The sequence below is a fragment of the Actinia tenebrosa genome, unplaced genomic scaffold (genome assembly GCF_029948245.1).
Source record: "Actinia tenebrosa isolate PJP-AT-01 unplaced genomic scaffold, QUT_ActTen_1.0 PGA_scaffold15__27_contigs__length_11533743, whole genome shotgun sequence".
Lineage (NCBI taxonomy): Eukaryota > Metazoa > Cnidaria > Anthozoa > Actiniaria > Actiniidae > Actinia > Actinia tenebrosa.
The window spans coordinates 8,675,453-8,690,047 of record NW_028292575.1 but is presented as its reverse complement, the minus strand read 5'-3'; the positions used below and the strand labels follow the sequence as shown (position 1 = coordinate 8,690,047).

General features: G+C 35.8%; 2 protein-coding genes across 2 annotated transcripts; both read left to right on the top strand.

The window, feature by feature from the left end:
* Positions 1-413: 413 nt before the first annotated feature.
* Positions 414-14,249, top strand: LOC116299731 (mesoderm induction early response protein 1). Its single transcript, XM_031708449.2, has 13 exons — positions 414-453; positions 775-802; positions 6,457-6,611; positions 7,010-7,340; positions 7,923-8,011; positions 8,729-8,792; positions 9,169-9,228; positions 9,437-9,516; positions 10,122-10,203; positions 10,335-10,379; positions 10,487-10,533; positions 11,189-11,316; positions 11,581-14,249. The coding sequence occupies exons 1-13, from the start codon at positions 436-438 to the stop codon at positions 12,170-12,172; spliced, it is 1,719 nt and encodes a 572-aa protein (XP_031564309.1). The 5' UTR covers positions 414-435; the 3' UTR covers positions 12,173-14,249.
* Positions 3,198-4,371, top strand: LOC148911020 (uncharacterized). Its single transcript, XM_089030796.1, has 2 exons — positions 3,198-3,457; positions 3,598-4,371. The coding sequence occupies exons 1-2, from the start codon at positions 3,198-3,200 to the stop codon at positions 3,899-3,901; spliced, it is 564 nt and encodes a 187-aa protein (XP_088886922.1). The 3' UTR covers positions 3,902-4,371.
* Positions 14,250-14,595: the final 346 nt, after the last annotated feature.

Sequence of the window (14,595 nt, the reverse complement as noted above, 5' to 3'; positions counted from 1 at the left end):
ATTCAAGGATAAGCTAAATAAAATAGTGCCTTACTTAAAAACGCGAAATTACAGTGATTCAAAATACAAAAATTTCCCAAAATCGCGAAATTTAAGTGTCGCGAAAAACGCGCACCGTAAAATCGCGAAATAAACTTGTCGCGAAAATTTCATGTAATAAGGTAGATCGAGGTCCAGCAGTGGATTTGAAATAATTGTAACAATAACAAAGAAGAATAACTGTAACAAAAACAATTTCGTTTGAAGGGCATGGGCTTAGCTTAGTAAATAATAAAATAAGGAGAAAAGAAAATTTTTAAAAAATTTAAAATACATGAAATGGCACTTTTGCTTTCTAAATTAGCCTTAATTGCATTGTGGGAATAAGTTCCCATGAACCTTTGCTGTCGTATTACACATGCGTAGTAGTCTTCCTGTTGGCTCATTCACATCAAAATGGCCGACATCCCAGAGGTGAGTGAATAAATTACCGAATTCAACGGAATTTTCACCTTAATTTAAGAAATAACACCTTAGAGGACGTCTTATTTTAATTAAGACTATTGTTTAATTTTTTCCAATTGCGAAATTTGTTTGAATCTTGAAAAATTTAGTCGTGTTTTGGTAGTCGTTTTGTCCGTGTGACAGTACAGTTATAACTCGCTTCATATTTTTTTGAATCGTGCTAAGTGTTGGTATAATCTGCAAATTATATATTGCAAGAAAACCAGTAGCTTCTAACTGAATATCCTCCTCTTGTACTGTCTCATAATGTCTCTTTCCTTTCTTCTGCAGGCTCCGAAAGAAAATACTGACGACCAAGGTAAAGCAACCGGCCTTACGTTAAAATTTTTCTCTTCCAATAATTTAGGAAGCATATGAAAATCCTTATCGGTATCTCGCATTCCTGCGAAATTCCGTTCAATGCATGGCTAAAAATTTAACTCAAAGTCATTCTCTGAGCTAATATTTTTTTCTGTTTGTTACTGAAAATTTTTTTCTGTAAGTTTGTTACGTTAGTTTGGAATAGGCATTTCCGATTTAGCGGCATATGAGCGGAATAGGCATATACTAGCGGAATAAGCATTAACCAGCGGAATAAGGCTAGAATCATCGTTATGACCAGAAAATTCAATAAGATAATGAAACAGCTTTCAGTATACCTGTTTTATTTAACTTAAGGTATTGCACAATTATAATCGTTAACACTACCTGTTTTATTAGCTTAACTGACGAGCAGTGTGCTCGAGAATAAGATCTCGTCCCGTTGAAACGCAGTTATATAAAAAAGTTGCGTTCATAATATACTAATGTAAATGCTCGCCCTTAAATTTATAAAAGAACTAAGAATGCTAGCATATAATGTAGAATATCACGACGGTTATTATTTTCGAGAAGTTTTCCTTCTGCATGGACACGTACGTATTGCTAACATATAGTTGATATGTGGATGCCTACTGAGATTGTTCACTGCCTGTAAACACGCACTTGCTTCCCAACTCTGTACCCCCTCTGCGGGGAAAAACATGATTTTATTCAAGTTCTCTGTTAGTTCTTCTACAGTGGAAATGGCTGTGCACATAACCAATGCGTTGAAATTCAGAACAAAACAAGATATTTGAGAGATTCAGTAAGAATCTCGTGTTTTCGACAAACATTTGTGCTACGCAAACGAAAAAAAAGTAAAAAGAAGTTGAAAAGCTTTTCAAGAAGCAATAGATATATAATAAAATAACCTTTGTCTTTGGTGAAAAGGTTTGTAAAAGGTACTAGTTAAATTACAGGGAAAGAACAAAAACGTGCCCATGCCGGCCAGGCTCTGCGGTAAGAAAAAACGTGATGTTTAATGTCTATTTACTAATAACGTGAACAGAACTTATAAAGCATATAAGGTGCTAGTCTTCATCTGACAAAGAATCTGTCACGTCAAGACCATGAACTGCCCTCCAGCTTTTTAATGCTTTCTGGTGCTCTCGTGCAGCACTTTGGGCCGCATCAAGAACGGCGGGGATTGCTTCGAGTAAGCTGTCCAGTTTTTTCTCTCTGGTGACCTGGGAGTTCCTAGATGACTTCAGCTTTTTACTTGACTTTGAGCTTTCCTTAAGAGGTCTTTTCCTGAAAGGATAATAGCAAAATTAACGAGGTTTTATTATCAAATAGGTATGAGCAACGTTAAAAGTAATTCTGTCTGCTTATAAATTACCTGTCTTCCATCCTCTCGCTTTCTCTTGTTTTCTTGATTCGTGTAAGGATGTCAGCAGGGTCGTCATTTGGTTCGTTCTTTTCTGCATCTAACACATACTTTGTTTCGCGGTCATTGATAGCTCTGCAAATGTCTTCAACTTCTTCAGTATCTTTATTACAAGTTTATTCCACACTGGATGCGGACGAGTATTCTTCATCAATTATTTTATTTGACGTGCTTGCTTCACTGGCATTCCTACCAGGAAATAAAAGAATCATCGCACTCCATATAATACCGTTATTGAGAGTCCTTTCTTCTTTGGTCAACAGCATTCTTACCATGAAGGAAGAGCGTTGTTACGCAGTTAAGTAGCTCTCTTCCTTAATTGCTCCTCCAACACTTTGTTGGAATTTCTTTTAGCCAAATACTGATCACCTGCTTCTCCCAAAACCTCAACATGCCTTCTCATAAAACTCAAAACACTTTTCCACTCTCTTCCACATGTTTGCACAGCTTGAAGAAGAAGAGTATCTTCCACTTGAGTGTAGTTTTTCCTTGGTTTTCTTTGCTTGTTGTTGTCCATCGCGCCTTTCTCGCAGGATTAAGAAAAGTGAAAAGAGCCCTAAAAATTTGCATACATAGGCACGTGCACACGTGCACTGGTCGTAATGTTTTTTTTAAATATTTTTGTTTGGTTTCGTGACTGCGAACGGAAAAGTTGCATATACATTTAATACACTACCTGTTCGCGTCAGTCAACAATGGATGTCCCACCTTTCCCAATGTTTATTGTAGTAACCCTGCTGTGTATCTTTGCAGCTATAAAATTGAGTCCTCAAAGACCAAAACGTTTGGTCCCTTTATTTCCTATGCATGTAAAAGGGAACCTGCTCATCACACTTGTTGCGCTTGTCTCTACGGCACCAACAGGGGCTAATCTCCTAGCCCGACTTTTTGGCAATCAGCTGCTTAACCATCGTAACATGTGGCAGAGATGTTTATTGTTTAGCACGAAGAAATCCACACATGGTACATGACCGGGGAAACACCAGAATACTTTGATGCTATTGTACGAAGAATTGGTATAGAAGTTACCCGTCCGAGACACACACCTCGGGTGCCAACTACAGGTAGAAGAAGATCTTGTAATCTTGACGTCAGCAACAGAGTTCTACTGGTGATTATGTGGTTGAGACAATACCTAAAACTTCATGTTCTGGCATTTATTTTCGGAACCAGTAAGAGTACAGCTGCTGATGCTGCAGATGGTTTGAATTTACTCCTTGTAGCTGGGTAAGTTTGCTATATAGTAGCGTTGTCACGTTGTGCATAAGTATTTCGATCTAGCTGCTATTTTACTGCATATATAAACAAACACAAACATAAGCAAAATTTAGTACTACACGTATTCATAGTTAACAAACGTCTTGCAGATTTCCGGGGCACATGAACGATGCGGAGTCATACAGACGACTTCTTGCTATAGGCCATGGAAGAAGAAGGAATCTACCACGACGAGCAAGGCTGCTAGCTGATGGGGGATACGCTAACGCCCCACCTCTTATCACTCCAAGGCGTATTGCTTACAACAGACGACAACAGAATGCCAACAGAGCGCTAAGGTCGCTTCGTATCCGCGTAGAGCACGCCATTGGATTCCCGGCTGAAAATTTACTCAGCGACCTCGGATATTTTTCGACACATGAGGCCATTTCAACCCTTTGTAATAGCAACTAGTGGTGCTCTTGCTAATCGAAGGAAAAGAATTCTAAAAACACTGTAGTGTTATATATGTTCTTTTTGATATACTTTTCGGAAAAGTAAAACAAACTGGCGTAACACATTTATATTAGTGAGAGCAGAAAAATTCCTAGCTTGATATTGTAAACAAATCTCAAGATATGTTGATAATAACTAGCGCTTACTAGTCAGTTGTGACTGTTTTGGTGCGTTGAATATAACAGGTGTATAAGAAAGTTCAAAAGTATATCACGTTTGGGACATTAGTTCTTCGTAGTAAGAGGATTAAATATTAAGGACCATAGTAGTAAGACGAAGGAGTAACGTCTGTAACAATAGTTACAGACAACTTTCGCAGTTGTTATTTACCTAATAATACATTGTACTAGCTGAGAAAACAGTAAGATAAGGAGTTTTGAAAATTCTATTGGTTAAATCTGGAATAAAATGATGATAGCTCTTTTTAATTTATGCTATTCCGGTCGGATTATAGAATGCGGAATATACTTTCCCTATGCCGCTAAATCGGAAATGTCTAATTGTTTTGGATTGCTGTTCTAGTTATTGCGACATGATAATGCCTGTGAGGAGATTTTCACTTAAATTTTGAATAAATTTTTTTTAAACATTAACATATTTATTTATCTAACATATATGGATGCTGTTAATCTTTGGATGTTGCATTTTAGTAACTACTGTATTTAGTTAAAGAAGGGTTAATTTTTTTTAACATCCCAAAAATTGTGGAAAAAATTTGCATTATTTCCCTCGAAATTAAATTTTGCAAATTTTTGATTATCTGTGTACCTGGTTGTTACTTGTTGCTTTAGTTTTTGGGCATTCAATATTGTTTTGTAATCATTATATTTTTCCTTTATTATTATTACATGTATTATTTTCTAATTCTATATGTTATAATTAGTTTTTAAGTTTTTGTATTATTTAAAATCAAGTCATTCATAGCTGTAATAGCATAGAGATGTTAGTAATCAATATCTTTATCTTACTACTAATTTTAAATATTTCTTGATAAAGCCGTATGTACTGTTTAATAAATGAGCAAGAGTGTTTTATCGGGTATAAAACACTAGGCGCAGCGAGCACTAGACGATCTGCAAGTTTATAAAACAGCTTAGAAAACTTGTGCTGTATGTTCTCATATTGTACAGAATTCTTTACGAAATGAACCAAGTTTAATAGAGAAAATCCAAGTTCAAGTTTATGCAGATGAAGACGAATCTATGGCCCTGTCCACATGTATCCGGAAATTTTTGTATCCACAAATTTATTTTTGCGGATAAGAAAATGTTTGAGTCGACACGCAGCGTATTTGAATCATTTTCACTGTGCACACATATCCGGAAATTTCTTGATCTGCCCTGATGCGCGCTAGTGCCTAGTCCCTTTAACGGATAGTTTTTCTTATTGAGCATGCCCAAAATCGTGTTTACATCAACGTATACAAAAATTTCCAGACACGTGTGGACGCAACCCGTATCCGCAAAAAAAATTTCCGGATGTAAAAATTTCCGGATACGTGTGGACAGGGCCTATATCAGATATAAAACCTCCTTCATGGTTATGATTTCTATTGTGTTTCCTTCATGAATTATTAATGAGTTTTTAATAGTTTTTTAGAAAATTCATGAATTCATGAGGAAAGCACAATAGAAATCATGACCATGAAGGAGGTTTTATATCTCATGTAGATTCGTCTTCATTTGCATAAACTTTAACTTGGATTTTCTCTATCAAACTTGGTTCATTTCAGTAAAGAAATCGGTACACTATGAGAACATACGTCATGAGTTTTCTAAGCCGTTTAATAAACTCCCAGATCGTGTTTTATCGGGTCTAAAACCACTCGGATACGACTCGTGATTACCCGATAAAACACTCCTGCACGTTTATTAAACATTACATAAATTGCTTTGTGCATCTGATGTAAAAGTGCTAGAAATATAAGATATCATTATTTTATTATTATTAAGGGTATAAAGAATGGATTGTTACATGAACATTACTAATCCAGGGACGTAGCGCTCATAGGGGCAAGGGACCAGTATCCCCCAGTTTTCCTCATAAAAGTAACGATAAGTAATATAAATGGATTTAAATATTCATTTTTGTGATCACATTGGTGCAAAGTGCCTTTGTGCCTCCCTTTCCTTCCCCCTGATTTATTTTATGTTTTTATCAATGTATATTTTTAAATATACTTTCAAATACAAACATAAAAAACAACATTACAAATGGTATTTTTTTATCAATAAATAAGAGAAGGGGGAATCAATGTTCTTGGCTTAACATGCAGGGTCAAAAATAATGGGCGGCCAGTCAACATACAATGTCTGGCAATATTTGGCATTTATCTGGTCAAACACCTCTCAGGTCATTCTTCTTGACTGGTCACAATGACTGGTCACACGTTAATCGGTCAATGTAACCAGTTATCATTTTTCAATTATGGAACAGCCCACCTTATGAGGTACCCCTTATGAAGCTGATGGGTATAAATGTACTAACATTTTCCTGAATATCTTCTTTTTTAGTTTCAGAACACAGTACTAATGACTCTACAGACCAAGACTTTGATATCACGGCAGATATGATGGTTCATGATATAGATGATGAAACCACACTAGAGGAGGAAGAACTGAATGAAGACAAAGAAAATATTGAAGATGAGATTGCAGAATTAGAAAAGGTATTTTCATTTTATCCTTAGTCATCTAAGTTCTGAAAATTCTCACCAATTTAAAAAGTTTTCTATTGGTTTTTTACAGAAGTATATATATATTTTTAATAAACTTCATATCTTCAAGCCAGCGTGTAATTTTCTTTGTAATATATAGATGCATTTAAAAACAAAAACTTGTTGAAAACATTGGTAAAGATGTCATCCATATCTTTACTAGTGTTATGAAAAATATCTCACTGAGGTCCTGGAGATATATCATATGAAAAATACAAGTGGCATATTTCCCAGTAAAGCACTAAATGTGCATACAATAAATGTCTGTAATGTGGGTTTTTCGCAGTCAAACAGATTTTTCAGTAATAAGAGTCACGCCCTTGCTAACATAAACCTTTTATTTGTAACAGGAAGGGGACATGCCAATTGAAGCATTACTAGCCATGTATGGTTATGCTGGAGACCCTAGTGAACGGTCTCATCCTGTCCCATTGGAAGATATCCAACCTGAACCCCTCCCACCCCTGGTCAGTGCGAGTGGTGAATCCCATGAACAAGATGTTACTCCAAACCAATATGAAGCAAAAGCTGACAATCACAATAACCTCCCCTCAACAGAAGAAGATGATGATTCATCTGTACCTTCCCCAGCTGCACAAGATCAATCTGATTATGCTCCTTCTCCTTCTGCCAACAAAAATGACAATATGTTCCCAGAAAACCAAAGAATCACAAGAGGAAGTAAGTCATAAAGACTACAGTAGGAAAGCATACTTGGTTAAATCCTTCCAATTGTCATCAATAGTCCACTTCTGGTTGTGACTGATTCTGAATAAAGATCAAAATTTGGTTTCTTGGGAAATGAAAAAATCATAATGATTATTTTGTTTCATGAGAGCTTATTCTTTGTTCACACTATTAGTGAATGAAACCCAGAACAAGTGAGCTATTCCAATGAGCAAATGTTTTTAATAAAAAGAGTTTTCAAAAATTCATGCATAATTTCATAAACTACTCATATACACCTACTTGCAAGAAGGTTGTCATACAAGAATAGAACATTAGTAATTTAGTGAGAAAGGAATACATTAAAAGACAAAAGAAAAGTTCAGCTTCAGTGATCTTCTTTTGTCTTTTAATATAATCCCTATCCCACTAAACCACTAATGTTCTATTTTCATATGACAACATTCTTGCAAGTAGGTATACATGTATCATCAGTTTATCAATTATTCAATAACAATTTTTTTCCTTTGCAAGACCTTACACAATAATACTTATATCAAGTCTGACATTAAGTTTTTTCTTTTCCAAACAAATCAGTTCTTGCTGCATACAGCTATTTTAACCTGGGTGAGAGTTCCTCTTCTGATGATGATGATAACGAATATAATCCAGAAGAATGGAAGAAGGTATATATAGAAGATATTACAGGGTTGCACGAAGATATGAATTTTATCTTTCAGTGGTGAAAATATTTCACAAGTGAGCGCAGAGTGATATATTTTTCAACAAGAGATAATAAACTTGATATCTTCAAGCCAACATGTAATTACTCGGGCTTTCGAAGAAATGCCCGAGGTATAAATTGGGCTTCGTTATTTTTTTTCTTCAGTCACAAATCGCCCTCGAAGCCCTAAGGCGCATGCGTCAAATCAAAGTCTATGCGCATGCGTAGAGTCAGCCATGAGCACATGCTTGAGTAATGGCGGATATGGGGAAGGACTCGTCGCTGTTTCAAGTAATGAATAATATGGAGTCTAACACCCTCAACATTTTTAGCACGCTTGATTTTGCACAGACTTTGCACCATCTAAAAGGGTGACAATGTTCACGAAGAATTCTTTCCATTTTCTGCTATGAAGCCCAAGTTCACGCAGATATGCGTCTAGTTTTCTTTTTATTATGTAGACATATTCACATGCAAAAACTTGTAGAAAACATTGGAAAAGACCTCATTGATATCTTCACTAGTGAGGAAATGGAAAATATGTCACTCAATTTGCTCTTTATGTAAAAGGATGATGAGGAAAACTTGTTTATCTTCTTATATATATATCTAGCACACAAATGTTAAAGTTGGATTGCACAAAGGATTTATTCTGTTCTCTATAAATCATTTTCTACAGGAGATCAGAATTGGCCCTGATCATCAAGCTGAGGTTCCTTCTTCGATGTGTACAGATAAAGAATGTGAGTCCATGCAGAAATTTTACTTTATTATAAGCTGTGACTGCAAGGTACAGCCATTTCCAAAATATATAAGAAACTTAAGAAATGCCTGCCTGCCTGCCTGCCTTCCCTTTCTTTTTTAAGCCAAAAGCTTTAACCTCTTTCCAAGATCTCCACCCTGCTTTTTCTCTATATTTCTTCTCCTTCTGGTCTTGGGTATTCCTCTTGCCTTTATTCCCTCCAGTACAATGGATTTATCTGAGCTAGGAGTCACAGTTTCATGTTAAAATATTGATATATTGAACATAGCATAATGCTATAAATCTGGTCCCAAGCTTTCTGTGATAGCTTCTTGTAACCTAATTGGTGAATGTAATTGTTTTTAATTTTTTCATAGATCATTATGATGGGCAGGATAAATGTTTATGGAATCCTACAAAGATTAGTGAAAAAGAATGTAAGTGATAGAATTCTTCTAACATTTTGTAAATTGCTAATAATTATTATAATAGTTATAATATTAGAGATATTATTGTTAGAGGGGGGATCTGATCTCCAGGCAAGAAAACAGAGCTTGGCAAAACATATTATTTAATTTAAATATTAGAATCTTTTTTTTTTTTTTGATATTTTGAATCCTCACAATCTGTAATGTTTATTTACAGTACAATCTTATTTAAATATGATAAGTCAACCAGTCGATGGTGAAGCTATTACAAGAGATGTGTTACGAGATGATGAGCAAGTAAGATGATTCATTTCTTTTTATTCCACAATCTCTTGCCGTCATTAATATTCCAGTTTCAAGTTATCTGTTGCTCAGTGTTAGCCTCAGTTTTGTGAATAATATTCACGTGTTCCAGTCAAGGTCCGTCAAGTTTCAAAGTGTTCGTATTGTTGAAGTGTGTATTCTCTACTTTACCCTTGGTATTTGTGAATATCTAGACACTGATTCTGAGGCTAACCCTGAGTAAATGAGTCTGTGATCAAGGAACACAGCAGTAATTTGGAACTCAAAAATGTTCAATTTATGGTAACCAATGCTCATATGACTTCACCCCCATCTACAGGATGTGACTGTGACTGTACCAGTTCTATTCCATACCCCCTGACTCCAGTTCACCCTTACTTACCTTATAATTACCATACTCAAATCCACTCCTTATGCCTCAGCAAAAATCAACATGTGAGTAAAGAGTTCTATGCATACAGTAGAATATTTAGTGCAGTGGTTGTGTGTGTATATATAATAAATTTGTATCCCCCATACATAGCTCCAGTCACACTAATAATGTAAGTTTCTTCATAGTTCCATGTTTGTTTGCTCACTAGCAATTTTTGTTCTTGTAGGCATTGTACCTCTTACTACAGTGTAATTATGATGTTAAGGAAGCTTTGAATAAAAAGCATTCTCAAACTAACCCTAGAGCTGGTATGTCAAAACATTGTAGTCATGAGTTGATACTTGATCTTTTTATTTCAATGGGAAGAAATAAATTCATATTCTCATCTTTTCTTTTTTTTTCTTTTTTTTTTTTTTTTTTTTTTTTTTTTGTATTACAGAAATGGCATTATGGTCAGAAGAAGAGTGTAGAGACTTCGAAAGTGGTAAGTGATTAGGTACACTGTATTTGTAGACATTTCTGACCTGGGTTTTGGGAGTTTCATAGTTGAGCTCTTTATTTTTGACATTTTATTTTATTACAACACCTTAGGTCTTAGGATGTTTGGAAAAGAATTCAGACAGATACAGCAAAACAAGGTAAGGCTTTCCTTAAATCCTTGGGTCACCCTGCAGAGGTCATCACACCAAGTGGGTACATAGTGCAAAATTGTCATTTCCTACGCTGCCTTGTGGAACAGAGTGCTATTGGTCTCTTTTAACTTTTCAGTGTGAACAACAAAATTTGATTCTTTGACATTCTTAGAGAGTTTTTGTTGATCATAGGAAAATACTTAGATAAAATTCTTCTGTCTGTCTTAAACAATAGAATTCATTTTCAATATCATGATCATCATCTTCCTTATCATCCTACCTCATTGTCATAATATCATCATCATCATCTTTTCGCCATCATCACTATTCAAATCTCATGCGTGTGGACGATTTAATGCCTAACAGGTTTGCAACCCAATTGATAAGTCAGGCAACAGATCAAATTAAAATTTAGAAGTTGCTTTTGCATAGAGAGGAAAAACTGGAGGACCCAGAGAAAAACCCTTGAAGCACAGAAGAGAACCAACAAACAACTCTACTCATGTATGACACTGAGCAGGACAGGTCTCTAACCTGGGTTGCATTGGTGAGAGGTGACGCATTAGCAGCGTATGCCACCTTTGCTTCCCTGCAAAAACTATCAAGATTGCGTTCAATACCCACTGTGATCATTGACCTAGTATCTGTTCTTACTGATCAGGTGACATCAAGGAGTGTTGGAGAGATCGTTCAGTTCTACTATTTATGGAAAAAGACTGAAAGACACGATGCATTTGCTTGTCAGTCAAGGTTGTCAAAGAAAAAATATTCATTTCATCCTGGTATCACGTAAGTGAAAAAATAGATTAAACACACAAAATAATGATACTTCATTATAGATTAAGGTACATTAATTGAATAAACTTGTGCAGCAATTGTTTTTTTTTAAATTCGCATGACCACGTTAATGGACGTTAAAAGAGTGACCACGAGTAAAATTATCAGTTGAATTACTGTCAAGTGCTATCGCCTATAAACAAAGTTTATTTATTTATTAGATTTATTTTAATTGTTTTATCAAATACTAAATTCTTTGTTGTTATATTTTTGTAGGGATTATATGGACAGGTTCCTAGATGATAATGAAAGTGCAGCATCAAGTAGAGCCTCCAGTCCTCATAACTTTCCTGCTCGTTCACGTGTTGGCAATGGCTACCTCCAAAGTCAGGTCTCAAGTCATAACTCAATGTCAGTGTCACAGCCTGATGTCCATTCTGTACCCTCAGGTTCTCACCACACTACAGTCTCAATGATGTCTACTCTACGTCCTTCACACCACCCCCCACGAGAGCCTTATGGTACAACACACCAGTCACCAGGCCAACCACCACAGCTACTCCAGTCATGTGTTCCAACATCTGTCATTGTGTCCAGTCAAGAAAGACATGAAATCTCGCCTAAAAGACCACGTTTAGAACATGACAACATGCCAAGATTAATCAGCTCGGCAATCTCCAGACCACCGCCACTGAAACCCATCTTTTCTGTCTCGAATCCACTCCCTCAAAAATCTACCTCAAGTGAGTTACCATCCCACATGGGAGGTACGTCATCCAGTGTACATATACCCCAAAATAGCACATCTAACATACCAGAATCTTTACAAAGGGTCTCTGGAGCTGATATATTTCCTAAGAAATATTAATGAACTCAATTATAAATTATTTGGCGACATCAAAATAGCGCCTATAGTACCTTACTTTTATAATATACGAAGACATAAGAATTTCACATTGATGTCCTATCATCTTTTTTGCTATCATATTGTTATCGGCTTTATTTAGTGCTGAAATTCTGAAAAATGTAAATACCTAACTCACTCTATGTTTTCCATTTTTTCATTTCAAATAGCTGGCAAACATTGCTATCTTCATAAGGATATAATTTTCTACTTTTGGAACACTAAACATTCAGGAGATATGCTGACTTGAATTAGATGTTGAAACGGAAAAAACGCAAATCAAAAATAAGTCATAAAAATAAGTGAATTTTTCTCACTAATAACCTACTGTAGTTTAAATTTTCTGAGAAAACGTAGTTCCTAATACTAATGTAACTAAAGTTTAAAATCTTCTTTTGTGCGCCAATTACTTTTGAGTTGGTGTTGAGAGGAATTCCCTTGGAAATCTAACGTAGTAATGTTGTTGTAAAACTAGTCTGGGTGACTCAGGTTCAATTTTTGGACTTGGTATCACATGTGAGCAAAGATTGTGGGGTTTCTATGGGTTCTTCAGATTTTCCTCCAAGATTTTCCTTCCACAAATTCCTATTCAATCTGTGAGTTAGCATGCCCTGATTTCAACAGCCCAGAGGTTGTTTCAGGGTTCACTCTGTGAGTAGCCATGCCCTGACTTACTTCAGCCCAGACAAATGCTGTTTCAGTGCTCGATAATAATAATTTTAAATATTTTTTAGAGAGGAATTTCACATTTAAAGCAAAGAGCAAATTCTTCATCCCTGGTCTCCAGTGAATGACACACCCCACCCCACTGGGGCTTCCTATTGATAGGTTACATTACCAGCACGTTGCCAGCACCTTTTATCAGAACATTGAAATCATCTATGCTATAATCTCATAAAGTCAGATTTTCTTCATAACTTAAAGTTTGTTAGAGGAAAAGATTTCTGTCTTGGGAAAGAAAGTATACAGTAGTTGAACACAAAACTTAAATCTTAACAATAAATCTTATTTTGGAATGCAGTTTTGATTTTGAAAACTGAACAATCGGTCAAAATTAATTTTGCCGATTTTTCTCAGTCTTTTGTGAGATCTTTTTCTCGATGGCTAATTTTACAATTTCTATTTATTTTCTGTTTCAATCATTCACAGACTTGACATGACAAATTTACTTAAATATTGATAACAGAAGAAGAGGAATAGATCTTGAACATTGTCAGTTGACCTCTTTATGTTATACTCGTTTCAATTTTCTTTACCTTAGCAATACTTGAGAAGATTTGATATAGATATATGTCAGACAAACAAATGAAACGAGGGAAATGGCAAGTCTGTCAAATTGTGTATGATATTTATTTTTCATTGTACAGTAGCTTTACGTTTTTTACGTATCATTCGTTTCTTTATTTACAAGATACCGTAAACCTTTTCTGGAATAGGGAACATGGTATGCATTATTGAAGAAATAGAAAACGCGTGCTGTGTAGTGCTGTTACACAGCACGCGGGGGTTGGCAGAACACGAGAAAAGTACGAGTACGCGTAGCGGAGTGATTCTCGATTGTTTTGCCAATCTCCAAGTGCTTCATAACTTCACATCGCACAGCAAGCATTTTTTTATTTCTTTTACAAAATACACATTACAATAACCGCTATTTTGGATAGTTCTGACGCAACTGAAAGTGCGCGCGCGTGCGCATCTGTATGCTCTCATAAAGCACTCGCTTCCAACCAATATCGGAATGCTGGATTTATAACTGCTGTTAATTCATAATGTCTAGTTTCCTGATGGTACCCAAATTAGACCAGAATGCACCTTGGTCTTTAGCAAACACGGTCTGCAATCCAGTTTGGTTGCATCCATATATCGATCATGCCTTAATATATGATGTTATTGGTACCCAAGGTAACCCAGAATGCACCTTGACTTAGTTTTGGAACAACTTGGATTCTCATTTTGGGAACAAAAAGGGGCATTTATATTATTGTACAATGTACCATAGTGAAAATATTCATGATGTAAATAATAAAACAATTATATCATATGTACTGGTCGTTTATTTTCTCAGAATCAAGGGTGCAGTAGCGGTAGTACTCTCACTCTGTCTAGTGTCTCGGATTCGACTCCCAAACTCGGCATAACACGCGAGAAATACAACCAGGCATCCCAGACATATATATTGTATAGGATCCTATAAAGAGCCTATATTTAAAGAAAACCTATATTTCCTATAAATAGGACAACTGCTGAGTGATTCATTTATATTTTACACTGTTTAGCATATTTGGCGAAGGAAATAAAGTGCCCCCCCCCCCCTTTTTTTTTGTTCTGTTTTTTTATGGCTTTTTAGTTCTGCAAATCATTGCCTGTGCACCCTCCCGATCCCTGGT

Coding starts and splice junctions, on each gene's coding strand:
- LOC116299731 (XM_031708449.2), top strand. Junction 7,341..7,922: donor CCAAAGAATCACAAGAGGAA/GTAAGTCATAAA, acceptor CAAACAAATCAG/TTCTTGCTGCATACAGCTAT. Junction 9,229..9,436: donor AAAGATTAGTGAAAAAGAAT/GTAAGTGATAGA, acceptor GTTTATTTACAG/TACAATCTTATTTAAATATG.
- LOC148911020 (XM_089030796.1), top strand. CDS start 3,198: ATGACCGGGGAAACACCAGAATACTTTGATGCTATTGTACGAAGAATT. Junction 3,458..3,597: donor AATTTACTCCTTGTAGCTGG/GTAAGTTTGCTA, acceptor AACGTCTTGCAG/ATTTCCGGGGCACATGAACG.